The sequence below is a fragment of the Diceros bicornis genome, chromosome 1, assembly GCF_020826845.1.
Source record: "Diceros bicornis minor isolate mBicDic1 chromosome 1, mDicBic1.mat.cur, whole genome shotgun sequence".
Taxonomy (NCBI): domain Eukaryota; kingdom Metazoa; phylum Chordata; class Mammalia; order Perissodactyla; family Rhinocerotidae; genus Diceros; species Diceros bicornis.
In genome coordinates, this window is record NC_080740.1 from 82,720,689 (window position 1) to 82,744,947 (window position 24,259).

At 43.6% G+C, this 24,259-nt stretch overlaps 1 protein-coding gene across 1 annotated transcript in view; it reads left to right on the plus strand.

Moving 5' to 3' along the window:
• WWC1 (WW and C2 domain containing 1) overlaps window positions 1-24,259 on the plus strand; it is a 151,601-nt gene that overhangs the window by 59,839 nt on the left and 67,503 nt on the right. The window contains exons 2-3 of the mRNA XM_058545580.1: window positions 11,787-11,896; window positions 22,719-22,922. Coding sequence (XP_058401563.1) covers window positions 11,787-11,896; window positions 22,719-22,922 — 314 coding nt within the window. The remainder of the gene's footprint in view (window positions 1-11,786; window positions 11,897-22,718; window positions 22,923-24,259) is intronic.

The following is a 24,259-nucleotide window of genomic DNA, read 5'->3' on the forward strand; positions in this document are numbered from 1 at the left end:
CCTCTTGACTAGCTGAGTGTCCCTGGATGTATCAGCTATGCCTCATTTTCCACATCTTAAAATGGAGCTAATAGTAGTACTTAGATTATTTTAAACAACTTAATATGGTGTAACATTGAATATGGAGTTTTCCTTTATTTTTTCCTTACAGCTATATTGAGGAATTATTGAAGCACACTAAATTGTACGTATTTAAAGAGTGCAATTTGAGGAGTTTTGACATACATGCATACATCTATGAACCCATCTTCATAGTCCAGATCACCCAAAACTTTCTTTGTGCCCTTTTATAATCCCTCTCTCCCTCTACCTCCGTCCCCAGGCAACCACTGATCTGCTTTCTGTCCCTATAGGTTGGTTCGTATTTTCCAGAATTTTACGTAAATGGAATCATACAGTATAGTCTCTTTTTTCCTTGGCTTCTTTTACCCAGTATAATGTTTCTGAGATTCATCAGTTGTTGTTGCATGTGTTAATAGTTTGTCTCTTTTTATTGCTGAGTAGTATTCCATTGTATGGAGGTACTACATTTGTCTATCCATTCAACTATTAATGGACATTTGGGTTGTTTCCAGATTGGGGTTATTACAAGTCAACATAACGTTGATTTTAAGAAAGACCATTTTTTTTTAATGTTTTTTATTTTTATTTATTTTTATTTTTTTTTATAATTTAATTAATTTATTTTTTCCCCCTGAAGCCCCAGTAGATAATTGTATGTCATAGCTGCACATCAAGAAGGACCATTATTTTCTGTGCCACTAAGATAGGAAGAATGCTACCAATTAAATTATGACCCACTGTTTTTAAATTAACTAGAATGTTTATTTCATACTCATTGAAATAAATCTTTCAAAGTTAGATTTTTTTACTTACATATCACTTTCATACATACAAAAAAAACCCCAAAGAAATACATAAACAAAATAAAACTCCAATGTTCCTAAAACATCTTCCCATTTCAAATCCAATTCTTTGAAGTCTCTTTTTAACTCAGAATTATTGGTGTCTGTGCTTTTAATATTGTCCTTGGTGCCCTCAAGACTGTGGGTGGTGCAGCCTTGTTCTCAGGACCCACAGAGGGACTCAAAGGCTTTGGTGCTGGGCTCTGAAGCCAGCGTGGCAATTATGTAGATTTAGCCTACTTTGCACTCCTACTTTGGGAATGTTGCTAAACGTGTCTGTTCATTGCCTCCTCCACCTTTCCCTACAACTATTAGGTTCCTAAGGGTTAAAAGTGCTCCTCTATTGTCTCTGGGATTTTATCCCAAGCCTATGACACCTTTGATGTCTCTGCACACACAGGCAGTGACAGCTCCATCAGGGCCGTAGCCTGCCTGTCAGTGTTGTGAGATGTTGGCAGTGGTAACACATCCCAATTTCAGAGATGCTAAAATGTATTAACAATGTGCCGCTTAGAATCACTGAAATAGAGTCTATGTAAGGGACCCTGAATAGTGCCTGGTACTTTGTAAACACTCGATGAAATTTAGCTTTTGTTATTATTATTACTCTTGCTATTAAGCATCAGTTTCCTTGTTGGGTAAATGAGGCTGGTAGCACCTGCCTCACAGAAATGTTGTGAAGGTAAAGGAAATGATTTATTTTATGTAGAACATATTTCTAGTGCCCAGTTCTTAATTGACCTTCAGCAACAGATGTTTTAATTATACATTGTTTCGTTGCAACCTCATAGTGCCCTCGACCTTTGGGACAGGCAGGCTGGATATTAGATTTATGAAGGCTAACTGTGCAAAGGGGGCCTTGGAGATGTTATATTATATTCCAGTTCCCTCATTTTGCAGATAGGAAGCCCAGTGAGGGTAGGTGCCTTGCCCAAGGGCGTGGTTAATCTGGTGGCAGCGTCAGGATTCAAACACAGATCTCATCATTCCGCTTCCAGTGCTCTGTCTAAACCATGCTGTCATGGAAGGGGCCTTAGGTCAGGCAGGATCCCAGAGAAGCCTTCCAATTCCAGTTCTAGAAGGACCAGCTCCTCAGGCTGCATGGTTGAGGGTGAGAGTCAGAGCTCAAGGAACAGAGAAATGGCCAAATTCCAGGGAAGAGTGGGCTGTGGCCTCTGCTCTTCGAACTGAGGAGGCTCCTAGTCAGCACCTGGGAAGACCCCTTGGAAACCCAGCTCATAGGACTGGAAGAAGTAAAGCTGGGGTTGAGTGCCCTCAGTGTCCTAAATACAGGAAAGAGGAGCTCTGCATGCCTGCCCAACACTACGTGCCAAGTACTGTGTTGATTCATTCCCATGTACTAATTCATTCTATCTCTACAAGAACCCTGCAAGGCAGATTTTCTTGATTGCTTTATACCTATGGAGAAACTGAGATTTAGTGCTGGGGAAGGAATGGGCTAAGAGTACACAGCTAGGAAAGATTATGCAGCTAAGAGCCCTGTTTGGTTCTGTTGGCCCTTTTTATTGGGCACGGAACTTCTTTAGCCTAACTTCCAATTTGGGAATGAGAATGAAGCTGGAGTGGAGCTGGGTGAGGGGCAAACATGTATACCAGCTGCTCTGTCTTGCTGAGATATTGGACTTGCAGGAAACTACCCTCCAATGAGGAAATGAGCAAAATGAAGGACCCATCTCTCAACCTTGTCTCTCCATGAATGGGAGCTTCATGGTTTCATTTGGGTTTTCTCACAGTGATAATTCTCCTTCCAGTATAATAGGGTTAGTTAGCCTATGAAAATACTATCAATAACTCTTTCTTGAAGGCTTTTCAGACACTCACTGCGTTTAAGATGGAGCTGAACTCAGTACAAGGCTGACTTGATCTCTTGGTGTCATGATTGTGATGCAGGCTGCAGTTGGTCCCCAGGTTTAATCTCAGTCCTGCCACTGGGTTCTTGGGTGGCTCTGGGTAAGTCTTTTCTCTCTGTGCCCTAGTCTTCTCACCTATAATACAGGGGGTTGGTATGTCAGATTCCAGATATCCCTTTCAGTTTTAACATTTTTTGATACCCCTGCATTAGGGGCTTCCTTTGGATAGCAATAAAAATAATAATGGATTGCACACATTTATTGAGCATGCACTGTGTACCAAAGTGTTGTTTCCTGCATTATCTCATTTAATCTTCAAAGAACACTGTGAGGTAGGTCTGAATGGTACCTACCTGACAGGGTTGTTACAAGGGCCAGGTGAGTTAATATATGTAAATTGTTTGGAATAGTTCCTGGCACATAGTGAGTGGTCAATAACTGTATTATTATTTTTCCTATTTTGTAAAGGTGAAAACTGAGCTGCAGAGAGGTTAAGTATCTTGCCCAAGGTCACACAGCTCAAAAATGGCAGAACCTGGTTTCAAACCCAGGGAGTCTGGCTTCAGAGCCCTATGGTCTTAACTGCTGCTACTCTGTGCTGCCTCTTGACAAGATAAGAGGCAGGAGTAACACATTAGAAAGCAGTGGGGACTGTGTGCAACTAGAGAGTGCCTACCCCCGAAAGGCATGATAATTCCATTTTTAAAACACAGCACTGTAGTAGACAAACAAACATATCTACAGGCTGAATTTGGCCCTCTGGTAGGCAGTTGGCCATACCTACTCTAATCCATGATCTGGTTCTCAGAACCATAATCTTAAAGCCCAGCACATGATACACAGAGAGGAATAGCAGCACAGATTCACTGCTGTGTCAGTGAGCTGGAGGCAACTGGGGAATGAACAGGCACAGAGGCATGGGGATGGAGGTGGAGGAAGGAGACAGGCCCAAGGCTCAGGTGTGTGATCCCAATAACTCAGCGGGGGCAGAGTGAAGGCAAGATTTAGCAGGAGGAGGTGAGCCACTGGTTTGTGGGGGCCCAGTTTGAAGATGAGAGGGAGATAGGGGAGCAGTCTAGAATCTTCCCTCCAGCTCTCCCTCCTCCTCTTTTCCCCAGAAAAGAAGTCCAGGAGTGGGAGTGACTAGGCCAAGAAAGCTCCTGGATAAACCAGCCCAACCAAAGTAAGGAATCAAGGAGGTCTGGGGGTCGAAAAACCGGAATGTTGAGACAGGTACTTTGAGAGTGGAGGAAGGGAAGAAAGGAGGGACGTGTTTAGGAGAAAGGAGGCTTGGAAATTCCTAGTGTAAGTGCCTCCTTCAGAGAGCAAATTTTGAGAGCCAAATCCAGTCCAGTTGCCATCTTTTTTTTTTTTTTTAATTTTTTTTTTAATTGATGTTTTAATGGTTTTTAACATTGTGAAATTTTGGGTTGTGCATTTTTGTTTGTCCATCACCATATATATGACTCCCTTCACCCCTTGTGCCCACTCCCCACCCCCACTGCCCCTGGTAACCACAGTACGGTTATCTCTGTCCATGTGTTGGTTTATATTCCACATATGAGTGAGATCATACAGTGTTTGTCTTCTCTTTCTGGCTTATTTCACTTAACATAATACACTCCAGGCCCATCCATGTTGTTGCAAATGGGACAATTTTGTCTTTTTTTATGGCTGAGTAGTATTCCATTGTATATATATACCACATTTTCTTAATCCAGTCATCAGACGAGGGACACTTAGGTTACTTCCACTTCTTGGCTATGGTGAATAATGCTGCAATGAACATAGGGGTGCATAAGCCTCTTTGGATTGTTGATTTCAGGTTCATTGTATAGATTCCCAGTAGTGGGATGGCTGGGTCATAGGGCATCTCTATTTTTAATTCTTTGAGGAATCTCCATACCGTTTTCCGTAGAGGCTGCACCAGTTTGCATTCCCACCAGCTGTGTATGAGGGTTCCTGTTTCTCCACATCCTCTCCAACACTTGTTGTTTTTTGTCTTGGTGATTATAGCCATTCTAACGGGCGTGAGGTGGTATCTTAGTGTTGTTTTGATTTGCATTTCCCTGATGATTAGTGATGTTGAACCTCTTTTCATGTGCCTATTGGCCATCTGTATATCTTCCTTGGAGAAGTGTCTGTTCATTTCCTCTGCCCATTTTTTGATCGGGTTGTTTGTTTTTTTGTTGTTCAATTGTGTGAGTTCTTTATATATTATGGAGATCAACCCCTTGTCAGATGTATGTTTTGCAAATATTCTCTCCCCAGCTGCCATCTTTTAACTTCTCTGGTTTAATTTTCAAAAAGAGAGAGCTTAAGCAGTCACAGTTTCTCCAGGAAAGGAGGCTGTGGAGTACAGTGCAAGGCTTATTTAAGGCTGTTAGCCTGGATAGTTATTTTGCCTCAGTTTCTCCATCGTGAAAATAGGGATTTAAAACCTAACTGATAATAACAGTGAATGTTGGTTGAGCTTCTGTGTCATGTGCTCATCACAGCTCATTTTAACCAGGTAGTCACTCTGAGCAACCTCACCTTACAGATGAAGAAGCAGATTCAGACAGGTTAGGGTTCATGCCCAAGGAGACAAAGTGAGTAAGAGACAGCGCCTGCATTGGAACCCAGATGGCTAACTCTAGTGCCTGTGTATTGTAACCCCCACTGAGTATCTCTTGAGATGAAGAATGATGACGGTAATGATGATGATGATATGATGATAACTAACATATCCGACCTCTTAAGACAAAGGTGACATGATTCTCACAGTACACAGAGCACAGAAGTCTCTCATCTGATTACGTTAACAACCCACATCTACTGAGGGCTTATTACATGCCAGGCCCTGTGCTAAGCACTTATATATGAGTTATCTCGTTTAATCCCCACAACACCCTTATGAGATTGGGACTTCTAAGTTTCACAGAGAAGGAAACTCCTCCTAACGAGGTTACATAACACACCCACGGTTGTGGAAGAGGCAGAGCATGGATTTCAGCCCAGTTTCATTGATTTCTCAGCCTTTGTGGGTAGCATCTATCTACCCTGTCTCCCCGTTAACCGTGAAGCTGATTACCATCCTCTTCCTTCCTTCTCCAGCCTCCCCTGACTACACCCTGTTGCTTCAGTCTCTCCCTTCTCCCAACGCCTTGATCTTTCTTTGACCTAGCACCTTATTAACTATCCCTGCATCCTCTAATTGCCTGTGGTTCACAGCCTCAGGTAGTGTAACACCACATATACCATCATCAAATGTCACGGGGATTGGTCACTGCCTGCTTTAAGTATAAGCCTTGGCTCCCTGGCTCTTGAAGGCAGGAGTGAGGCTTGTTCAAATGTCTGAGCCCTCGTTCTACCTGGCATGGGACTGGGCTGTTGTGTCCATGCAATAAATACTTGTTGCTTGGAGGATTGATTGAAATGAGGGAGAAAGGAGGAGAGTTGAAAATGAGACAGGGAGCTTCTCTGCAGCTTGGCACTCAAAGTCCTTACCAGGGACCCCAGAGCCCCAAAAGCCCAGCTTCTGCCGCTCTTTGCCTCCGCCCCATCACTCATAGAGATATGTTGTGCGGCTTTCTTTTCTGTTCCTCAGACTCCCCAACAGTGTCCCGCCCCAAAGCCTTTGCACTGGCTGTTCCTGTTGCTTCCCACCATCCCGTCTCCCCTCACAGATCACCTTCTCAGAGAGGCTTCCCTTGACCGCCCACTCCCGTTACACTTGATCCCACTACCTTGTTGTGTTTGTTTTTCTGATTAGTGTGAGTCTCTGAAATGATCACGTTAATTTGCTTCCTGGCTGGAGTGTGTCTCCCTGACTAGAATGTAAGGGCAGGGGCCTGTCTGTCTCATTTACTTCTGAAGCTGATGTTTATTAATAAGGGTCATTTATGCCCTGTGCTCAGCCCTCCTAACAAACTTGTGAGATGGTTATTTTTATCATCCCCACATTTGTTAAACAAATGAATGAAGGTGTTTGAACTGAACTGAATTAAAGAAAGGAGAATTTCAAATATTGCACTCTCTTCCTGCCCACCCCAGCCTTCAAGGTGCCAAAGGTGAAGGGTCTGCTTAGAAATGGTGTTCTGGCGCAGCCCGGAGGTGAGGAGTGTAATCAGGAGTTGTGCAACCTAAGCTATGGGAACTATGCGTGTGAAACACCCTGGGGCGGGAAGAACCGGCCTGTCCATTGTGCCAGGGCTGGAAGGAGAGGTTCGGCTGAAAGTTTGGACAGTTCTTGGCTTGGAGTCTAGAGGGCCCTTTAGAAAGTGATCCCGCCCAGCTGGCCCACGGAGAGAGCCCAGTTGGGGGCCAGCATCCTGCTGGATGGCAATAAAAAGGTTACTGTGGGAAGCGTTCGGATTGCTCAGGAAGCACTAGGAACATGAAAGGTATGTTACGCGTTCTTCAGTCCCCAGAGAATCACCACCCAGTGTTAGACTTGGCAAAAGGCTTTCCGCTCCTTCTCTGAGCTGCCTGCTTAGAAAAGATGCACTGTGTGAATACGGAACGCCGGCCGTGGTACTGTGCTCCCGGAGCCTCTCCCATAGCCTGTAGGGAAGCAGTGTGGAGCTGGGGGGAGGGCGAGGGCCTGCGTTCCCGACAGGTGTGCCTGAGTGCTCAGTGGAGGGTGATCCCGGCAGAACCTAGCTGGCTCCACGGCGACACATCCGGGCCGTTTTTCCAGGAGGGCCTGTTGTGAAACATTCAGGAATGTTTGTGTTCCTCCAGAGATTTGTAATTAAGAAGAGGCAGAACTAGTTCTTGCTTGGCGCCCTTCCCTTCCTCTTGCCCCTCTGGCATTTGGGTCATTTGACTGGGGTTTTCAGCAGCCCTGAACATGGAGGCTGGAGGCAGGGACCGCACCGGGCTGGATTGGAGTGAATGGCTTCATCGGAGGGAGGAGGGGGCTGGGAGTTCCAGGCAGGCCTCCAAGTCCTGGCCTCATCTGAAAGCAGGCATCTCTTCCCAGCTTACATTCTTAGCACTTGCCCAAGGGGAAACATTGCAGGCCAGAGAAGCACCCACAGTTTCCCGGGGAGGGCTGGTTTAAATGGACAGTTCCTGTCTCTAGCAGGAAGAGTGTGTCCACATGTGTATACGTGTGTGTATGTTTAAATCCTTGTGCAGCTAAAAACACTTCTCTTCATCCTGATTCTCTGAATGACACGTCTCTACACACTGAATAATTCATCTCCCTCTTGGCATTTGTTCCAGAGAGAATCTTGCTGTCCAGATTTCTTGTAAGTTGAATAGTCTTCCAGTAGAAGCTTTTCTCTTTCCCATGGGAGACCTCTGGGACTCAGGATATCAGCCCTCTGGTTTTTCCATGATCGCATTGAAGGGAATGCTGAATATCAAACCCAAAGCCTTCCTTTCTCCCCTTGCCCTCTCCTCCTAACGTTAGGTCCTCTTGGCTCCTCTTTATCCCCGTTCGGCACAATATCTGCGTTCGCTGCAAGTGGGAATCAGCATCTTAGCCCCTGTAGGGTATCCACATGTCGGTCACATTACTGATGCTTAGAGCTAACATTTATTTCGGTTCTGACTTCTCAATTCTAAGGCTGGAACCATCAGTGGAGTTAATGGTTTTCTGGAAAAGTAATGCATTTTTGGTGTTTCAATCCTGCCACCCCCTCCAATTCCCATCCTCACACACAGAGAGCTCAGTAAATCACTTGTGTTGATAACTTTGATGAAACGTTTAATCGTCTTTTCATTAAGCAGCCATAGATTATCCAAGTATGTTGAATATCTTTGCACTGAGACATAAGTAACTGAAGGTGCAGATATGCTAAAGCTCCAGCGCCTTCTGCCTGCTTCCGATTTCCCCAGGTCCAGCGTCGTCATCTGTATCTCTGGCATAGCTTCCTGTGTGTTCAAATTGTTCTGAGACTCACTAGGTCTTGTTAACTTTTATGAGCAAAGCTCAGGTTTTGGAGTCAGACGGTGGGGCTTCAGGTTATACCTCTGGTGTTGACTGACTACGTCATGTAGAGCGTGTTTTCTTGTTTGTAAAATGGAATGAGAGGGCCTTTTACCAAGATGGGGAACATGATAGATATAACTTGCTCTCTAGGCTTAGATTTAGCCGTTATTAAATATTTTAATTACAATTGATATATCAACACTACAGAGAAATTAGTAAAAAAAGATAAAAAAGGAAAAAATTTAAATTACATTAAAATTCCTATATCAAGATAATATTTTAATGTATATCTTTTCACTTTCTCTTCTACACAAACACACACACACGTACACACACATTTTAGGCAAAATATTGTACTATCAACAGTATCCTGTAGCTTCTCTCTTTCATGCTATATTGAGAACATCCTTCCATGTTAGCAAAATATAGAACGCTACATCATTATTTTTTTTCCTCCATATTCATTATTGTATGCACACAGTCCACAAGTATTTATTGAGCACCAATTATCGGGGACATAGGATTTTGTTGCTTAGATGCACCAGTGAAGAAAATCATTTAATTAATCCCCAGGCAGGAATTTTGAAAGGTGGTGATCCGTACACTTCAGGAGAGCTCTCAGCAGGAGCATATCTTCTTGGTTGTCTGGGTTGCCCACTGTGAATAACAAGATTCATATCTCCACCCCAGCCTGGCAGGTGGGGCTTCTCAAGGCAGAGTGCATGGAGAAGAATGAGCCAGAAAGAGAGGTTCCACGGCGGTTGTTCCCTCACAGCTTTATCTGTCATCAGTAATAGAGTAACTCACTGTGGAGGGGTGTGCCTGTGTGTGGAGTTTTCCTTCAGAGACCGTTTCACAGATTTGTTAGATAAAATGATGTTGGATGAGATCTGGCTCTTGGTCACTGGTTTTCCTTCTCCATAACAAAGAGGGAACAGACCATTTGGAGAAGTTTGAGTAGGGGGAGGCGCTGCAGGACTCGGCCTTTTGTTTCTGAAGTCTGGGCAGGGTGTGGGCGTGGTGGTGGGGTGGGCTGAAGACATCTTTATAGAAACTGTATCCAGGTTGGCACAGGTGCTCCTGGGTGAAGGAGAGTCTGAGCTGAAGAGATCACCTGTGGGGCCGGCCCGGTGGCGCAAGCGGTTGAGTGCGCGCGCTCTGCTGCGGCAGCCTGGAGTTCGCCGGTTAGGATCCTGGGCGCACACCGACGCACCACTTGTTAGGCCATGCTGTGGCGGCGTCCCATATGAAGTAGAGGAAGATGGGCACGGATGTTAGCCCAGGGCCAGTCTTCCTCAGCAAAAAAGGGGAGGATTGGCATCGGATGTTAGCTCAGGGCTGGTCTTCCTCACACACACACACACACACACACACACACACACACACACACACACACAAAAGAGATCACCTGTGTCTTCCCCATTTTTTCTTCCTTTTACTCCAAGGCGGTGGCTTGTGATTTTCCATGGGATTCAGGAGATGCATTGAAGATATCAACTTTCAGGAGAACCTTTTCAGCGGGGGCTCTGAAGACAGACCGCCTTGGTTGAAATCCCAGTTTTGTCACTGATATTGACATTGAGAATGTTAGTCTTTCTTAGCCTCAGTTTCCCCTTCTGGGAAATGGAGAGAATAATAACTAATGTTTTTGGAGCGCTCATTCGCACCAGGATCTCTACTAAATGTTCTTATAGACGTGACCTTGTTTAACCTAACCAACAACCTGGAGAGTTGTTATTATCCCCACTTTACAGATAAAAATACCGAGGCTCAGAGAGGTTAAGTAAGTTGCCAAACTCACATAGTTAATAAGTGATGCTTGTTGAATCCTTATTTAATAGTGCTTAGTCTGTTAGTCTATCATATATACCTCTGGTCTCATCCTCATTGTCTCCCACAATATAGCAGTAAATTACTGACTCACAGGAGCTTTAGGATTATCCATTCATTCAATCAATGGGTGTTTTTCACAGCCTACCAGACCCTGGATATACAGTGGTACAGGAACACACCAGGTCTTACCCACGAGGGGCTCCTTCAGTGTTTCTTTTTTCCCATATATTTTCCTTTAAGCTTGATTTAGAGTGGATTTAAGAGGGAAGGAGATTGCACAGGAGAAGAGAGAAGGTAGTTTCCTGTGACTTGGAGGGAAGTTCTTGATCAGGAATCCTAGACCCCATCCCAGTCGTCTTTCTTCCTGTCCCGTTGTACCTCAGCTTGCCAGTCTGTGGAAAGAGTGGTACAGCAGAGCCTCTGGGCTCCCAGAATTGCGAGGAGGCCGGGAGTGGACAGGCCGCCTGGCTCCCCACACTCTGGCTAAAATACTTGGCCAGTGGTTTGTGGTGTTTTCCAGCCTTGACAAACCTTTGTTCATTTAGTTGAGTGATTTGTTTGTCTCTTTGATTTAGCCACCCAGACTGGGTGATTACCACCACTGCACTCCCCACTAATGGGGACTTAGATGGTGGTTATTGCTAGAATCCAGTTAGGCCTGGATTGTCTAGAGAAGGACAGCATTGGGTACAGGCATTTGGGAACGGGCTCAGGAGGCAAATAAATACTGCCTTTGGCCAAACTCACAGGGATGGAACATCTGCTATTCTAGATGCTGCGGTAAGCCAGCTTTCCAGAGGGCGAGTGGGCATGACAAACACAGGATAGAGCCAGGATGAAGACTGGGGGTGGGGTGGGTGAATGAATTGCAGCTGGAGAAGCCGGAGAGGGCAGGAACCTCAGTCCAGAAGCAAGACTTGACCTTGGAGCCCTTTCCTGCAAACCCCTTAGTTAAAGACGCAGAAACAGAGGCCCAAAAAAGGAAGCTGACTTGTTCAAATCACTCCTAAGTTAGTGGCAAAGTTGGGATGGAACATGGATTCCCTGCCTCCCTCCTGGGTGATCTAATCCTGCTACTGGAGTTATGCATTCACCTTCCCGTGGACAATGAGGACAGCAGAGCTGGTGTCACAGTGCGAAGCTTCTGGATCTGTTGGGCCAGCCCAGAGGAGCAGGGAGGCTGAGAGAAGCAGCCAGTTGCAGGGGCTTGGGGACTATATGCTGATGGAGTCTGTTTCTCCTCTCCCTTGCCAGGTACACCAAACCGCTCACCTTTGCTGACTGCATTAGTGATGAGTTGCCGCTAGGATGGGAAGAGGCATATGACCCGCAGGTTGGAGATTACTTCATAGACCACAACACCAGTAAGTTCCTGGCCCTCCTCCCTTCTCCGTCCCCTCCCCCTCATCTCTCTCCTTCCACACCCACCCCCCAAATCTGGAAGAACTACCAGCAGAGGCTCTTGAAGCCAGATTGTGTTTTGTTTTGTACAGAGTGAGACAGAGATGTCAATGTAGATATAGATAGATAATGTATGCTCATATAAATAACAGTGGAGAAGAGTTTTAAATAGAATCTAAAACTCCCCCTCTCGCAACCCATCTCCCCAGTTTTACAGAGGCAACTGCTGCTAACAATTTCTTGTGTATCGTTCCAGAAATTTCCTAATTATGTGTGTTTGTGTGTGTATGTGTGTATATGCATATATTCTTTTTTTTTTTTTACTTATATCAATTTCTGTGTATACAGATTTTTTTTCATAAAAGGTAGATGTGTCATCATCATTGCCAGACCTTTTTGGAGCAGCCAGAGGCCCAGCAAGTCCCCAGCAACATGCACACCTGTGTCCATAGTGGGTTGATAGTATCGTGAGTGTCGCTATCCTGACATACCAGTCAGCCCACCCTAACTTCCTATCTGTGATCCGAGCATCCTGATCCAGAACAAAGATTCCTAGTATCTTTGTCTCTGGGACTTTGATGGAGGAATCAATTGAGAAATGGAGAAGCATGTTGTCCGACAGATGGAGGAACCCAGGCTACGGTCCTCCAGCCAGGGAGAGTTGATGTGTGTTTGGGCCTCATCCACTGTACACCCTCCTGGCCAAGATTATTTATGTCCTCTGAAGTTTGCTGCCCCATTTGTCCATGTGTACAGAGGAAAGAAGGTTTTTGTGTCTCTCCACTTTCTGAAATGTGGGACTCCCTTTATCCTTTCAGGCAAGAGGAGAATGGAATGAAATGGGACGTGCCTGGCAAAGTCTGAAGGCTGAGAATAGGGCACCAAATCTTAGTAGACTATGTTTACTGAGTGTATCTCTGTGCCGTGTGCTGGGTAGGCACCTGATAGGCATCATCTCATTTAATACTCCCAAATACCCTTTGGGGTATTACAATGATTATCCTCATCTTATAAATGAGACTGAGAAGTAGCAGTTGAGTGCTCAACACTCAGAGCTAAAACATGGCAGAGCTGGGATTTGAACCGGTGCTGCAGAGCAGAGTTGTACTTCTCCATCCACTTCTTCCTCTGGGTTTCAGAAGCACCTGGCCATACCTCTGTTCTGCCCCTCATCACTCTGTATAACCATTTACCTGTTTTGCAAGTTCTTCTAGAGCAGGGCAGTGTCTCATTCATCTCTCTAGTCACAGGCCTTTGCCTGGTAAGGCACATAGTAGGTGTACGCTTGACCTTTGCTAAATAGAAAAAGGCATACATGCATGAATGCATGACTAAGTGGATGAATGAGCAGGCTGTCGTTGGCACCAAAGTGTAGAAGAGTTTCTGAGAGACAGCTAATGGCATTAATTGCATTGTTGGGGTAGCAGAGGTTTTTATTAGCACTCATGATTGCATACTGGATAATGAGAAGTAAATATGCCTAATTGAGTGTGTATGGGGAATGAGGTTAATGCTTGGAGGGCTGCATGGTATGCTGAGTTAAACACTGATGTACAGGAACCCTAATCAGTCCTTTCCTGTTTCTAATTGCTGAGTGCGTCCCCCTCATTAAAATCTGATGGCAGGAGTGGGATTTCAAGGTGCTTCTGGGAGTTGTTGGAGAAATAGAAGGAAGGAAGGAGTCGCAGGCAGTGGCAAAGTTTATTCTTGAGAGAACGATGGCAGAAATGGGGTGTACGGGGAGTGTGAGTAAATAGGGGCCACAGTAGGAAGAATTCTATCTGGTAGTTTTATCAGTTAGCAGGCTACTGTTTTCTTTTTGTTTTGAAGGTGCTCTCATTGGATGGAGGGCAACACCTCTGTAGATGGAGCCAGTGATACAAATGCAGTATGAATATGACCATCAAGGCCAGAGCATTCAGAGCCATGGGCTCGGACCAATCCTCTGTGCATTGTTCACAGACTGAAATTACTCTCTTAAGAGTTATAGACACAATAGAGTTGCACAACAAATTAAATCCACCATCCAGCATTTGTTCATTCATTCAGCAAATATTTATTGACCACCTAGTATCTTCCAAGCACTTTTCTGGTAGCTTGGGATACATGAGAGTGCAAAATGGCAGTGATCCTTGCCCTTAGGGAGTTTTCATTTTGGCAAAAGAGACAGAAGTTAGACTGAAAAAATAAGCAGATTATGTAGTATATTAGAAAATTATCAGTATTATGGGAAAAAGAGAAAGCAGAGTGTGGGGCTAAGGTGTGGTGGGGTGGGTTTGAGGGTGGCAGGGGAAGGATTATAGCAGTAATAGTCTTCAGGAAGAAGACTTTGCTTAGAAAATGAGATTTGAGCTAAGACTTGAAGGAGGTGAGGGAGCATTTCAAGTAGACAGGATTGACAGAGCAAAAACTCTAAGGTGTGATCACATTTAGCTTGCTCAAGGGAAGGCAAGGAGCAGGTGTGCAGATAGCAGAATGAGCGAGGAAGTGGGGAGGAGAACATCAGGCCAGAGAGCAGCCAGGTATAGATGGGGCCGTGGTCTGCTTTATGGGCTCTGGATTTTACTCCACAGGAGATGGGAGCCCATTGGAGAGTTTTAAGCAGATGAGTGACATGATCTGCTTTACGTCTTAAAAGGGTCACTCTGACTGCTTTGCTGAGAATAGACCATAGTGGGGCAAGGACAGAAGCCGGGAGACTTATGAGAGACAATTGCAATAGTCCAGGTGACAGAGGACAGTGCCCCGGGCCCGGGCTGTAGTGGTGGCGCTGGCAAAAAGTGGCCAGATGCTGGATGTATTTTCAAGGTAGAGCCAACAGGATGTCCTGATAATTTGCATATGGGACATGAAAGAAAGAAGAAAAAATGACCCTCGTTGGGCCTGAGAAACTGGCAGGATGGAGTTGCCATCAATTGAATGGAAAAACTACAGGAGGTGCGGGTTTGGGAAGGAAGAACAAGAGCTCATTTGGACATGTTGAGCCTTCGATACCTGTTGCGTGTCTGAGAGAAGATGTTGCTGGTCAGTTTGATATAGGAATCCGGAGTTTGGAGAAGAGCTCTGGGCTGAAGATGCATATTTGGCAGTTGTTGGAATATAGATACTATTTAAAGATGTGAAGCTGGATGAGATCGCCAAAGGAGTAAATCAAGACAGAGAAGAGGACCAAGGAGTGACCAAGGGGTCCCCAGACAGTAGGAGAGTGGGGAGAAGAGGAAACCAGCAATGTTCTGAGGAGTGATCAGAAAGGTGGGAGGAAAACCAGAGAGTCTTGGCAGCTGTGTAAGGAAGCGTGTCAAGGAGAGGGTCACCAACTGTGTCACATGCTTCTGACAGATCAGGTACGGAGAGGGCTGAGAACTGACCAGTTGACACTGGTGACTCCAACTTTGGAGGGCAGCTTTGGACAAGGATTGAGGCCAGAGGCTAAGAGAGTGAGTCTAAGAAAATGGAGGGGAGAAATTGGAAACAGCCAATATAGACAACTCTTTTCAAAATATAACCCATTTTCATATGTTAGTGTTCCCACTGAGTATTTACATCCATCATGATTAGATGGTTTTAATCAGTGATCAAAGTATGTGTTCTGCTTTTTTCTCTTCATACTATATTGTGAATATTTGAGTGATGCTACCGTCTTCATATTTGTCATTTTTAATACATCGAATAGATGTATCAATACATTTTAACACATAAGATGAATGTACCATAATACTCCTATTGCTGACCTTTTGGATAATTTCCATTTATTTATTATAAATTAATAACACTAGGGGGAGAATCTTTATGCCTGTTGTACTTTTCCTTTGTGATAATTTCCTAAAGATTTAAATCTTTTGCCCATATTATTTTATTAGGTTGTTGGGCTTCTTACTATTAAGTTCTAAGAGTTCTTCATATAGTCTCTACATGGGTCCATTGTCAGATATATGTATTGCAAATATTTTCTCCTTATCTGTAGCTTGCCTTTTCAGTTTCTTAATGGCGTCTTTTGAAGGACAGAGGTTTTAATTTGATGAAGCCCACCTGCTGGAGGGCTGGCTGAAATGCTGGGCCCTTGACAAGTGCCCCTGAGCACACCTGGATGGACCTCCCCCTCCCCAGTGCTCTGGGTTTAGTTTGGGAATGGCACCATCCCTTTAGCTGAGGTCCTGCTCCTTGGAATATAAAAGTCTGTGAGAGCCTTAACTGAAGGCCTGGCCAAGCCATGTGGTTTGGCTACCATTTTTTTGGTGGCTCAGGCTGTCTTTTGTAGTATAAACCAATATGGATAGAGGGATACACAGATGGACAAACACAACACACAACCCCGCCAGGATACTAATCTTAACCTGGCTGCACATTGGAATCACCCAGAGATTTCCATTTAATTGGTTTGCAATATAAAATGGGCATCAATATATTGTTTTATTAAGGCATGATTTAAATACAACGAAATGCAGCCATTTAAAGTGTATGTAGTTCAATACGTTTTGACAAACGCATTCACCATAAAGCACCACTTGGATCAATGTATACAACACTTCCTTTACCTCAACTCTTTTTCAGTCCGTCACCGCCACCCACCTCCTCCCTCTCAGCTCTGCAAAGAACTCATGAGTGTGGTGAGTGTGTATGCTGTATGGAGAATGTGTGTGGCCTGTGTTTGTAGGTAGGTAGGTAGGTTTGTAGGTAGGTGTTTGAAGCATGAGGGAGGATGAAGTGGTTCTTGACAATTGCTGCACTCGGTCTGCTAACCTTTTCTTGGAAGTAGCTGCCTTTTGGGGAGGGGGACATGAGGGAGAAGGGGATGAAAAGATGATGTTTTATCTAGCCAAGTTTGTAACATGCTGAATGATTAAACTGTGTTCATGGATAGCTTTAATAAAAACAAGAACTAAAAAATAATTGGCCAAGGTCTAAATGTAAGATCCTGCCCAGGTGTGAAGTTATCTATTCTGGTGAGATGGGCTCAAGGAAGGGGAGTGTCAGCAGAAGAGCCAGGCTGTGGGAGGACCCCCCCAGAGGGTGACGAGTTCAGAACTAACAGTAGTTAACACAGCTCCTTAGGACTGCTAAGGAGCTTTTAAAAAGCCTGGTGCTCCAAACGACAGTCTTTTCAACAGTATCGGGTACAACTAGTACCCACGTGGAAGAAGTACACCTCCACTTCTACCCTCACCTCACACCATATGTAAAAATGAACTCAAATGGACCATAGACCTAAACATAAGAGCTAAAACTAGAAAACATCTAGAAGAAAATGTAGGAGAAAATTGGGAAGATTTTAGGGTGAGCAAAAATTTTTTGGACAAGACACCAAAATCACTAACCATAAAAGAAAAATTGACAAATTGGGCTTCATCAAATTAAAACCTCTGTCCTTCAAAAGACGCCATTAAGAAACTGAAAAGGCAAGCTACAGATAAGGAGAAAATATTTGCAATACATATATCTGACAATGGACCCATGTAGAGACTATATGAAGAACTCTTAGAACTTAATAGTAAGAAGCCCAACAACCTAATAAAATAATATGGGCAAAAGATTTAAATAGATACTTTGCTCAAGAAGACATATAAAAATATGCTTTACATTATCAGTCATTAGGGAAGTGCAAATTAAAACTACAACGGGGGTACCACCACATACCCACAATAATGACTAAAATGAAAAAGATCAGCAATACCAATGGTTGGTGAGGATGTGGAGAAATGGGTACTCTAATACTACTGGTGAGAATGTAAATCAGAACAACCATTTTGGAAAACAGATTGCCAGTTTCTTGTAAAATTCAACGTGTACTTACCATACAACCCAGCAATTCCACCCCTAGATAGTTTTACCAAAGAGACATGCAGACATACGCCCCCACAAAGACCTATGCATGTATGTTCATTACAGTTTTAGTCATAATAATCCCAAGCTGGAAACAACCTAAAGGTTTATCAGAGAGTGAATTGTGATATATTCATACAAAAGAATATTATTCAGCAATAACAAGAAATGAGAAACTGATACAATGAGTCTCAAAAACCTTGTGCTGAGTGAGAGAAGCGAGACCCAAAGAGCACATACTGTATGATTTCATTGATAAAAAGGTCTAAGGCAGAGCTGAGAGGGAGGAGGTGGGTGGCGGTGACGGACTGAAAAAGAGTTGAGGTAAAGGAAGTGTTGTATACATTGATCCAAGTGGTGCTTTATGGTGAATGCGTTTGTCAAAACGTATTGAACTACATACACTTTAAATGGCTGCATTTCGTTGTATTTAAATCATGCCTTAATAAAAACAATATATTGATGCCCATTTTATATTGCAAACCAATTAAATGGAAATCTCTGGGTGATTCCAATGTGCAGCCAGGTTAAGATTAGTATCCTGGCGGGGTTGTGTGTTGTGTTTGTCCATCTGTGTATCCCTCTATCCATATTGGTTTATACTACAAAAGACAGCCTGAGCCACCAAAAAAATGGTAGCCAAACCACATGGCTTGGCCAGGCCTTCAGTTAAGGCTCTCACAGACTTTTATATTCCAAGGAGCAGGACCTCAGCTAAAGGGATGGTGCCATTCCCAAACTAAACCCAGAGCACTGGGGAGGGGGAGGTCCATCCAGGTGTGCTCAGGGGCACTTGTCAAGGGCCCAGCATTTCAGCCAGCCCTCCAGCAGGTGATTCTACCTGGAACTCAGCAGCACACCTGCCAGCCTTGCCTGCTGGCTTCAGTGACCATTCAGCCCAGTTGTGTTGTCACCTCTTAGACAGTGGTTCTCACCCTTGGTGACACAGTGGAATTATTTGGGGAGCTTTGCAAATCAACATTACCTCCTTCCCACCCCCAGAGAGTCTGATTTAATTGATCCAGGGGTGGGTCCTGGGCATCAGGATTGTTAAAATTTCTCCAGGTGATTCTAATATGCAACCGGGGGTCTCTGCCACATCTGCACAGCAGTCACCTGGGGAAGATTTTAAAACTATCAGTGCCTGGGCCCTACTCCTAGAAATCCTGATGTAAGTGTTCTGGGGCAGGGTTCAGGGTTTTTTTGTTTTTGTTTTTTGAAGCTCCTCGGCTGATTCTAATGCACTGCCAGGACCTAAAAATCACTAGATGAAACACCAACTTAAAAAAAAAAACAATTTCACTGAGAATCTGGGGAAAAAGGCACTCTCGTAGGCTGTTCGTGATAATAAAAATTGGTATAACCTTTCAGAAGGTAATTCAGTAGTATCTATTAAAGTATAAAATGTGTGTACCCTCTGACCACTAGTTCACACTAGTCTACTTTCCTGCAGAAGTAATAGCACAAGTTCATGGAAGTGTGTTTTTAGGAATCCTAACTGCAGCATTCATTGTGGTAGCAAAAGAACTGAAAACAACCCAAATGTTTCCCTTGGTGGTCTGGTTAAATCAATCCTAATGCCATACCATGGACTACTATGCAGCCATTTGAACAATTGAAGTAAGTAAAAAATAAAAATAAAAATGGGCAGAGGAAATGAACAGACATTTCTCCAAAGAAGATATACAGATGGCCAGTAGGCACATGAAAAGATGTTCAACATCACTCATCATCAGGGAAATGCAAATCAAAACAACATTAAGATATCACCTCACTCCCGTTAGAATGGCTATAATCACCAAGACAAAAAACAACAAATATTGGAGAGGATGTGGAGAAACAGGAACCCTCATACACAGCTGGTGGGAATGCAAACTGGTGCAGCCTCTATGGAAAACGATATGGCGATTCCTCAAAGAATTAAAAATAGAAATACCCTATGATCCAGCTATCCCACTACTGGGAATCTATCCAACGATCCTGAAATCAACAATCCAAAGAGGCGTATGCACCCCTATGTTCATTGCAGCATTATTCACAATAGCCAAGAAGTGGAAGCAACCCAAGTGTCCCTTGACTGATGATTGGATCAAGAAGATGTGGTGTATATATATACACACAGTGGAATACTACTCAGCCATAAAAAAAGACAAAATCATCCCATTTGCAACAACATGGATGGGCCTGGAGGGTATTATGTTAAGTGAAATAAGCCAGAAAGAGAAAGACAAACACTGTATGATCTCACTCATATGTGGAATATAAACCAACACATGGACAGAGAAGACTGTATTGTGGTTACCAGGGGCAATGGAGGTAGGGGGTGGGCACAAGGGGTGAAGGGAGACATATATATGGGGATGGGCAAACAAAAATGTACAACCCAAAATTTCACAATGTTATAAACTATTAAAACGTCAATAAAAAAATAAAATAAAAACAGTAATAAAACAGAAAAGAAATGAACAGTTAAAAGATTGAGGTAAATCTTTATGCACCTGTAAGGCAAGATGAACATGATACATCATTTGGAGATGAAAGCAAATTGCAAACCAATATATATGTCATGGGGCCATGTTACATTATAAGTGTTTGTGTATATAGATACATATGTATAAATAGAGATTTGTATATAATCAGAGAGCAATATCTGTCAGTGTGTGTGATTCCTAACAGCAGGTACCTCTGGGGAGTGGGATTGGAGAGATGGAAATTCTTACTTCTTATTTTATAAATTTGCTCTAGTGGAATTGTGAGATTTTCCTTTTTTGTGCTTTTCCCAAAAATGTAAATTTTACAAAGCTACAAACTTTAAAAAACATCTCCAGCCTGGCCATGACAGGCCAAGTTTCTTTTCTGTGGCCTGTCAGCTGGAGGCGTGGGGCTGGCCCCTGAGGGGCACCCTGGAGTCTCCAACCCTGAGGGAATCCACATCTGCTAATGGGAGGTGGGGCCCCTTCAGCACAGCTTTATAAATTCCCTCCTCTCCACTTACTTTCTTCTCTTGCAAATGTTCTTCCCTCTTGCTTGGTTGAAGGGTTGCAAAGCTTGCCTTATGAGAAGCAATCTTGTGGGCCCTGCCAGCAATCTTTAGACCTCAATTTCTTGCCCAGAAAAAGGGAGGAGGAAGAGCTTGAAGAATTGTCGTTCATAGACAATTCAAAAATTGGTCCCAGTGAGTAATTTTGGCTTTACTCTCACCATCATTTGTTTACTTTACCTGGGCATAAGGGCTCTACAGCTTCCTGGGCAGGATTGAGGCAGGGCCCATCTCCTCTTTAATAATTACAAAAGTAGATTCAGAGAGGTTAAGCAGCCTGCCCATTGTAACACAGTGATTATTGGCAGCGATGAGAACTTGGCCCTGCTGCCTCTGTGATCATTCTCCCCGTCTCTTTTTTCTTTCATCAAAGATGCTCATTTGGGCCTGTTCAGGAGGAATGAGAGCAGCTAAAGGACCTGTAAAAGGAGGCATAAGCTAAAATTCTCCAGGAGCCAGACACATGACATAAATGAATGACGCAAACCAGGTATTACTGATGGATGGAGAGCTGGGGTCGGTAGCAGATTGTGGACCCAAAGTGGCCAGATCTTCCAAATGATCAAGAAAAACCAGAAATCATGATTTTAATGTATAAATCTCCTTATTTTTACTTATCAGTAGCCAATTCAAAATTAATAAACACTTTGGGTTAAGCAAAACCTATCTGCAGGGTGGATTCACCACATGGCCTTGATTGTACAACTTCTGGTGTGTCAATCACCCCTAACTCCATCCACCAAGTGAGAAATGACTGAAGAGTTGACAGTTGATGGACATTGATTCCTTGACATTGCTTTGAATTCTTCCACGTCGGCTCAGTTGCCAGGTGACCTTTTTTCTTAAATGTCATCTCTTTGATATTTGACTTTTTTCAACTTACTACTGTATATATTTATCATACAGTAATTTTAAAAAATAGAAAAGAATGAAGAAAAAATGTTATACCACCAAGACATACCTACTGTTGATAATTTGCTAAGCTTCCTCCTAATCTTTTTGAGAGTATACATATTTATTTAGATAAATATCAAATTATTTATGCAGTTTTGCACCTTGCATTTTCACTCACTTTTGTATCATAAGTACCTTTCCATTTTATTAATTTTTCTTCAGATATTATTTTTAATGGCTGTATTAGTGTATTATGTAAATATAACATACTTATTTGAGCCATTATTTCCTGTATGACCTTGAGCAAGTTACTTTAACGTCTCTGTCTCAATTTTCCCTTTTGTATAATGAGGGTAATAATAGAATTTCTTTTGTAGGGTTAGTGTAAGGATTGAAGGAGTAAATAAATCTAAAGTACTTAGAACAGTGCTTGGCATGAAGTAAACATTAAATAAGTGCTTATTTATTTTCATTATTATTATCGTCATGGTTTTGTACAAATGCATCTTTGCCTGAATTTTTTATTACTTTTTATAATAAATTACTATGGGGGAATTATTGGTCAAAGAGCATTAACATTTTAAGGCTCTTAATTTGCATGTTCAGATAGCCCTCTAGGAATGCTGTTCTAATTTACATTTCCAGCAGGATATGGGGTGCCTATTTCTTTATATACTCCGAAATGTTATTTATTTTACTTTCCTTTACTCTTCACCAAAACGGATGACCTTAAGCATCTATAATGTCCTTGAGCCTCTCTGTCTAGATTAGAATTCAAATCTGGTGCTTCTCCTAACTATTCTCAGACAGATTGACTTTGGGTTTGGGAATTGATCCTGGTTTATTTTGTGTTTGTTTACTTAGTCCAAATGAAGAGTCTCTGTTGTTTAATAGGTAAGTTTAACCCATTCACATTTATTGTGATTTTTCTATTTGTTGTGCTTTTTATTTTGTGGTAGTGGATTCCACAGGCTACCAACCCAACAGATATTTGTGAGGTGCTGACCTGGAATCTCTGGGTTCTGTTCCAGAAACCACTCAGATCGAGGACCCCCGGGTGCAATGGCGGCGGGAACAGGAGCACATGCTGAAGGATTACCTGGTGGTGGCCCAGGAGGCCCTGAGTGCACAAAAGGAGATCTACCAGGTGAAGCAGCAGCGCCTGGAGCTTGCACAGCAGGAGTATCAGCAGCTGCATGCCGTCTGGGAGCACAAGCTGGGCTCCCAGGTCAGCTGTGAGTACCTCCCCCGACCAGCACCCCACCAACACCACCACGGGGAGGAGGGAAGGACCACACTGAGTCCTGCCCGAATACCTCTCAGTGCCTCTCAGATCTGCCTATTTTCTTTCATCTCTACTGCTTGTCCAAACCACCATCCTCTCTACTGCTTCCTGCTCCTGCTTGTGCCTTGCAATGATTCATTTGCCATTTTCATTCCATTTCCTTTCCTTCATTTGTAATCATCTCAGAATGCCAGTCAGGTTACGTATCTCCCTGTTTAAAACCCTTCAGTGGCTGTGAGGAGTGGGGAGGAGTTCTTGTTTAACAGGTAGAGTTTCAGGTTGGGAAGATGAAAAAGTTGTGGAGATGGATGGTGGTAATGGGTGCACAATAATATGAATGTACTTAATGCCCTGAACTGTACACTTAAAAATGGTTGAGGTGGTAAATTTTCTTATGTATCTATTACCATAATTTTTTTTTTTTTTTGCTGAGGAATATTAGCCCTCAGCTAACACCTGTTGCCACTCTTCCTCTATTTTGTATGTAGGTCACCGCCCCAGCCATGAGTGGTATAGGTCTGTGCCCAGGAACCAAACCTGGGCCGCCAAAGCAGAGCATGCCGAACTTAACCATTACACCACCAGGGCTGGCCCCCATAATTTTTTTTGAAAAAGCCTTCAGTGTCTTCCCATCGATCTTTCTATGGCCTGCGCAGTCCTTTACAATCAGGCCCCTCCCAGCCACTCCTGGTGCATCTCATGCTCTCATTCACCAGGCTCCAGATGCACCGGGCCCCTCCACTCTGCTCCCCTAGCCTGCCCTCCACCTTTCCACCTCAGGGCCTTTGTACTTGTTGCTCCCCTGCCTAGGATGCTTTTTTATTGATCCATTTGCACAGCTGGCTCCTTTTCACCCCTCCAGTCTCATCCTTCAGGTCATCTCCTCTGAGAGGTTTGCTTCTGACAACTCTATCAATAAACTCCCTTCCCCAGCGTTAGCCTCTGTAATGGCTCTCTGTTTATTTTCTTTGTAGCATGTATCACAATGCATCCGCTTAAATGTCTGTCGGTATTTCCTCCACGAGAACATAGACTTTATAAGGCCAGGGCTCTTGTCGTCCTTGTTCACCCTGGGATCTGCAGGGGGAGAAGAGGCATGCAGTTTTTCTGGTAGTGTCCTTCATTCTCAATGCAGCGCAGTGCTGGAACTGTAGCTGTCATGGAGCCCATAGACCTCTTCCAATGTGTTGGTTTTTGTGGGTTTTTTTTATCTTTTACCGTTATTTCTAATAACCAATCCTTTCCTGTGTTTATTAAATGCTTACTACATGCTGGGCACTCTGCTAT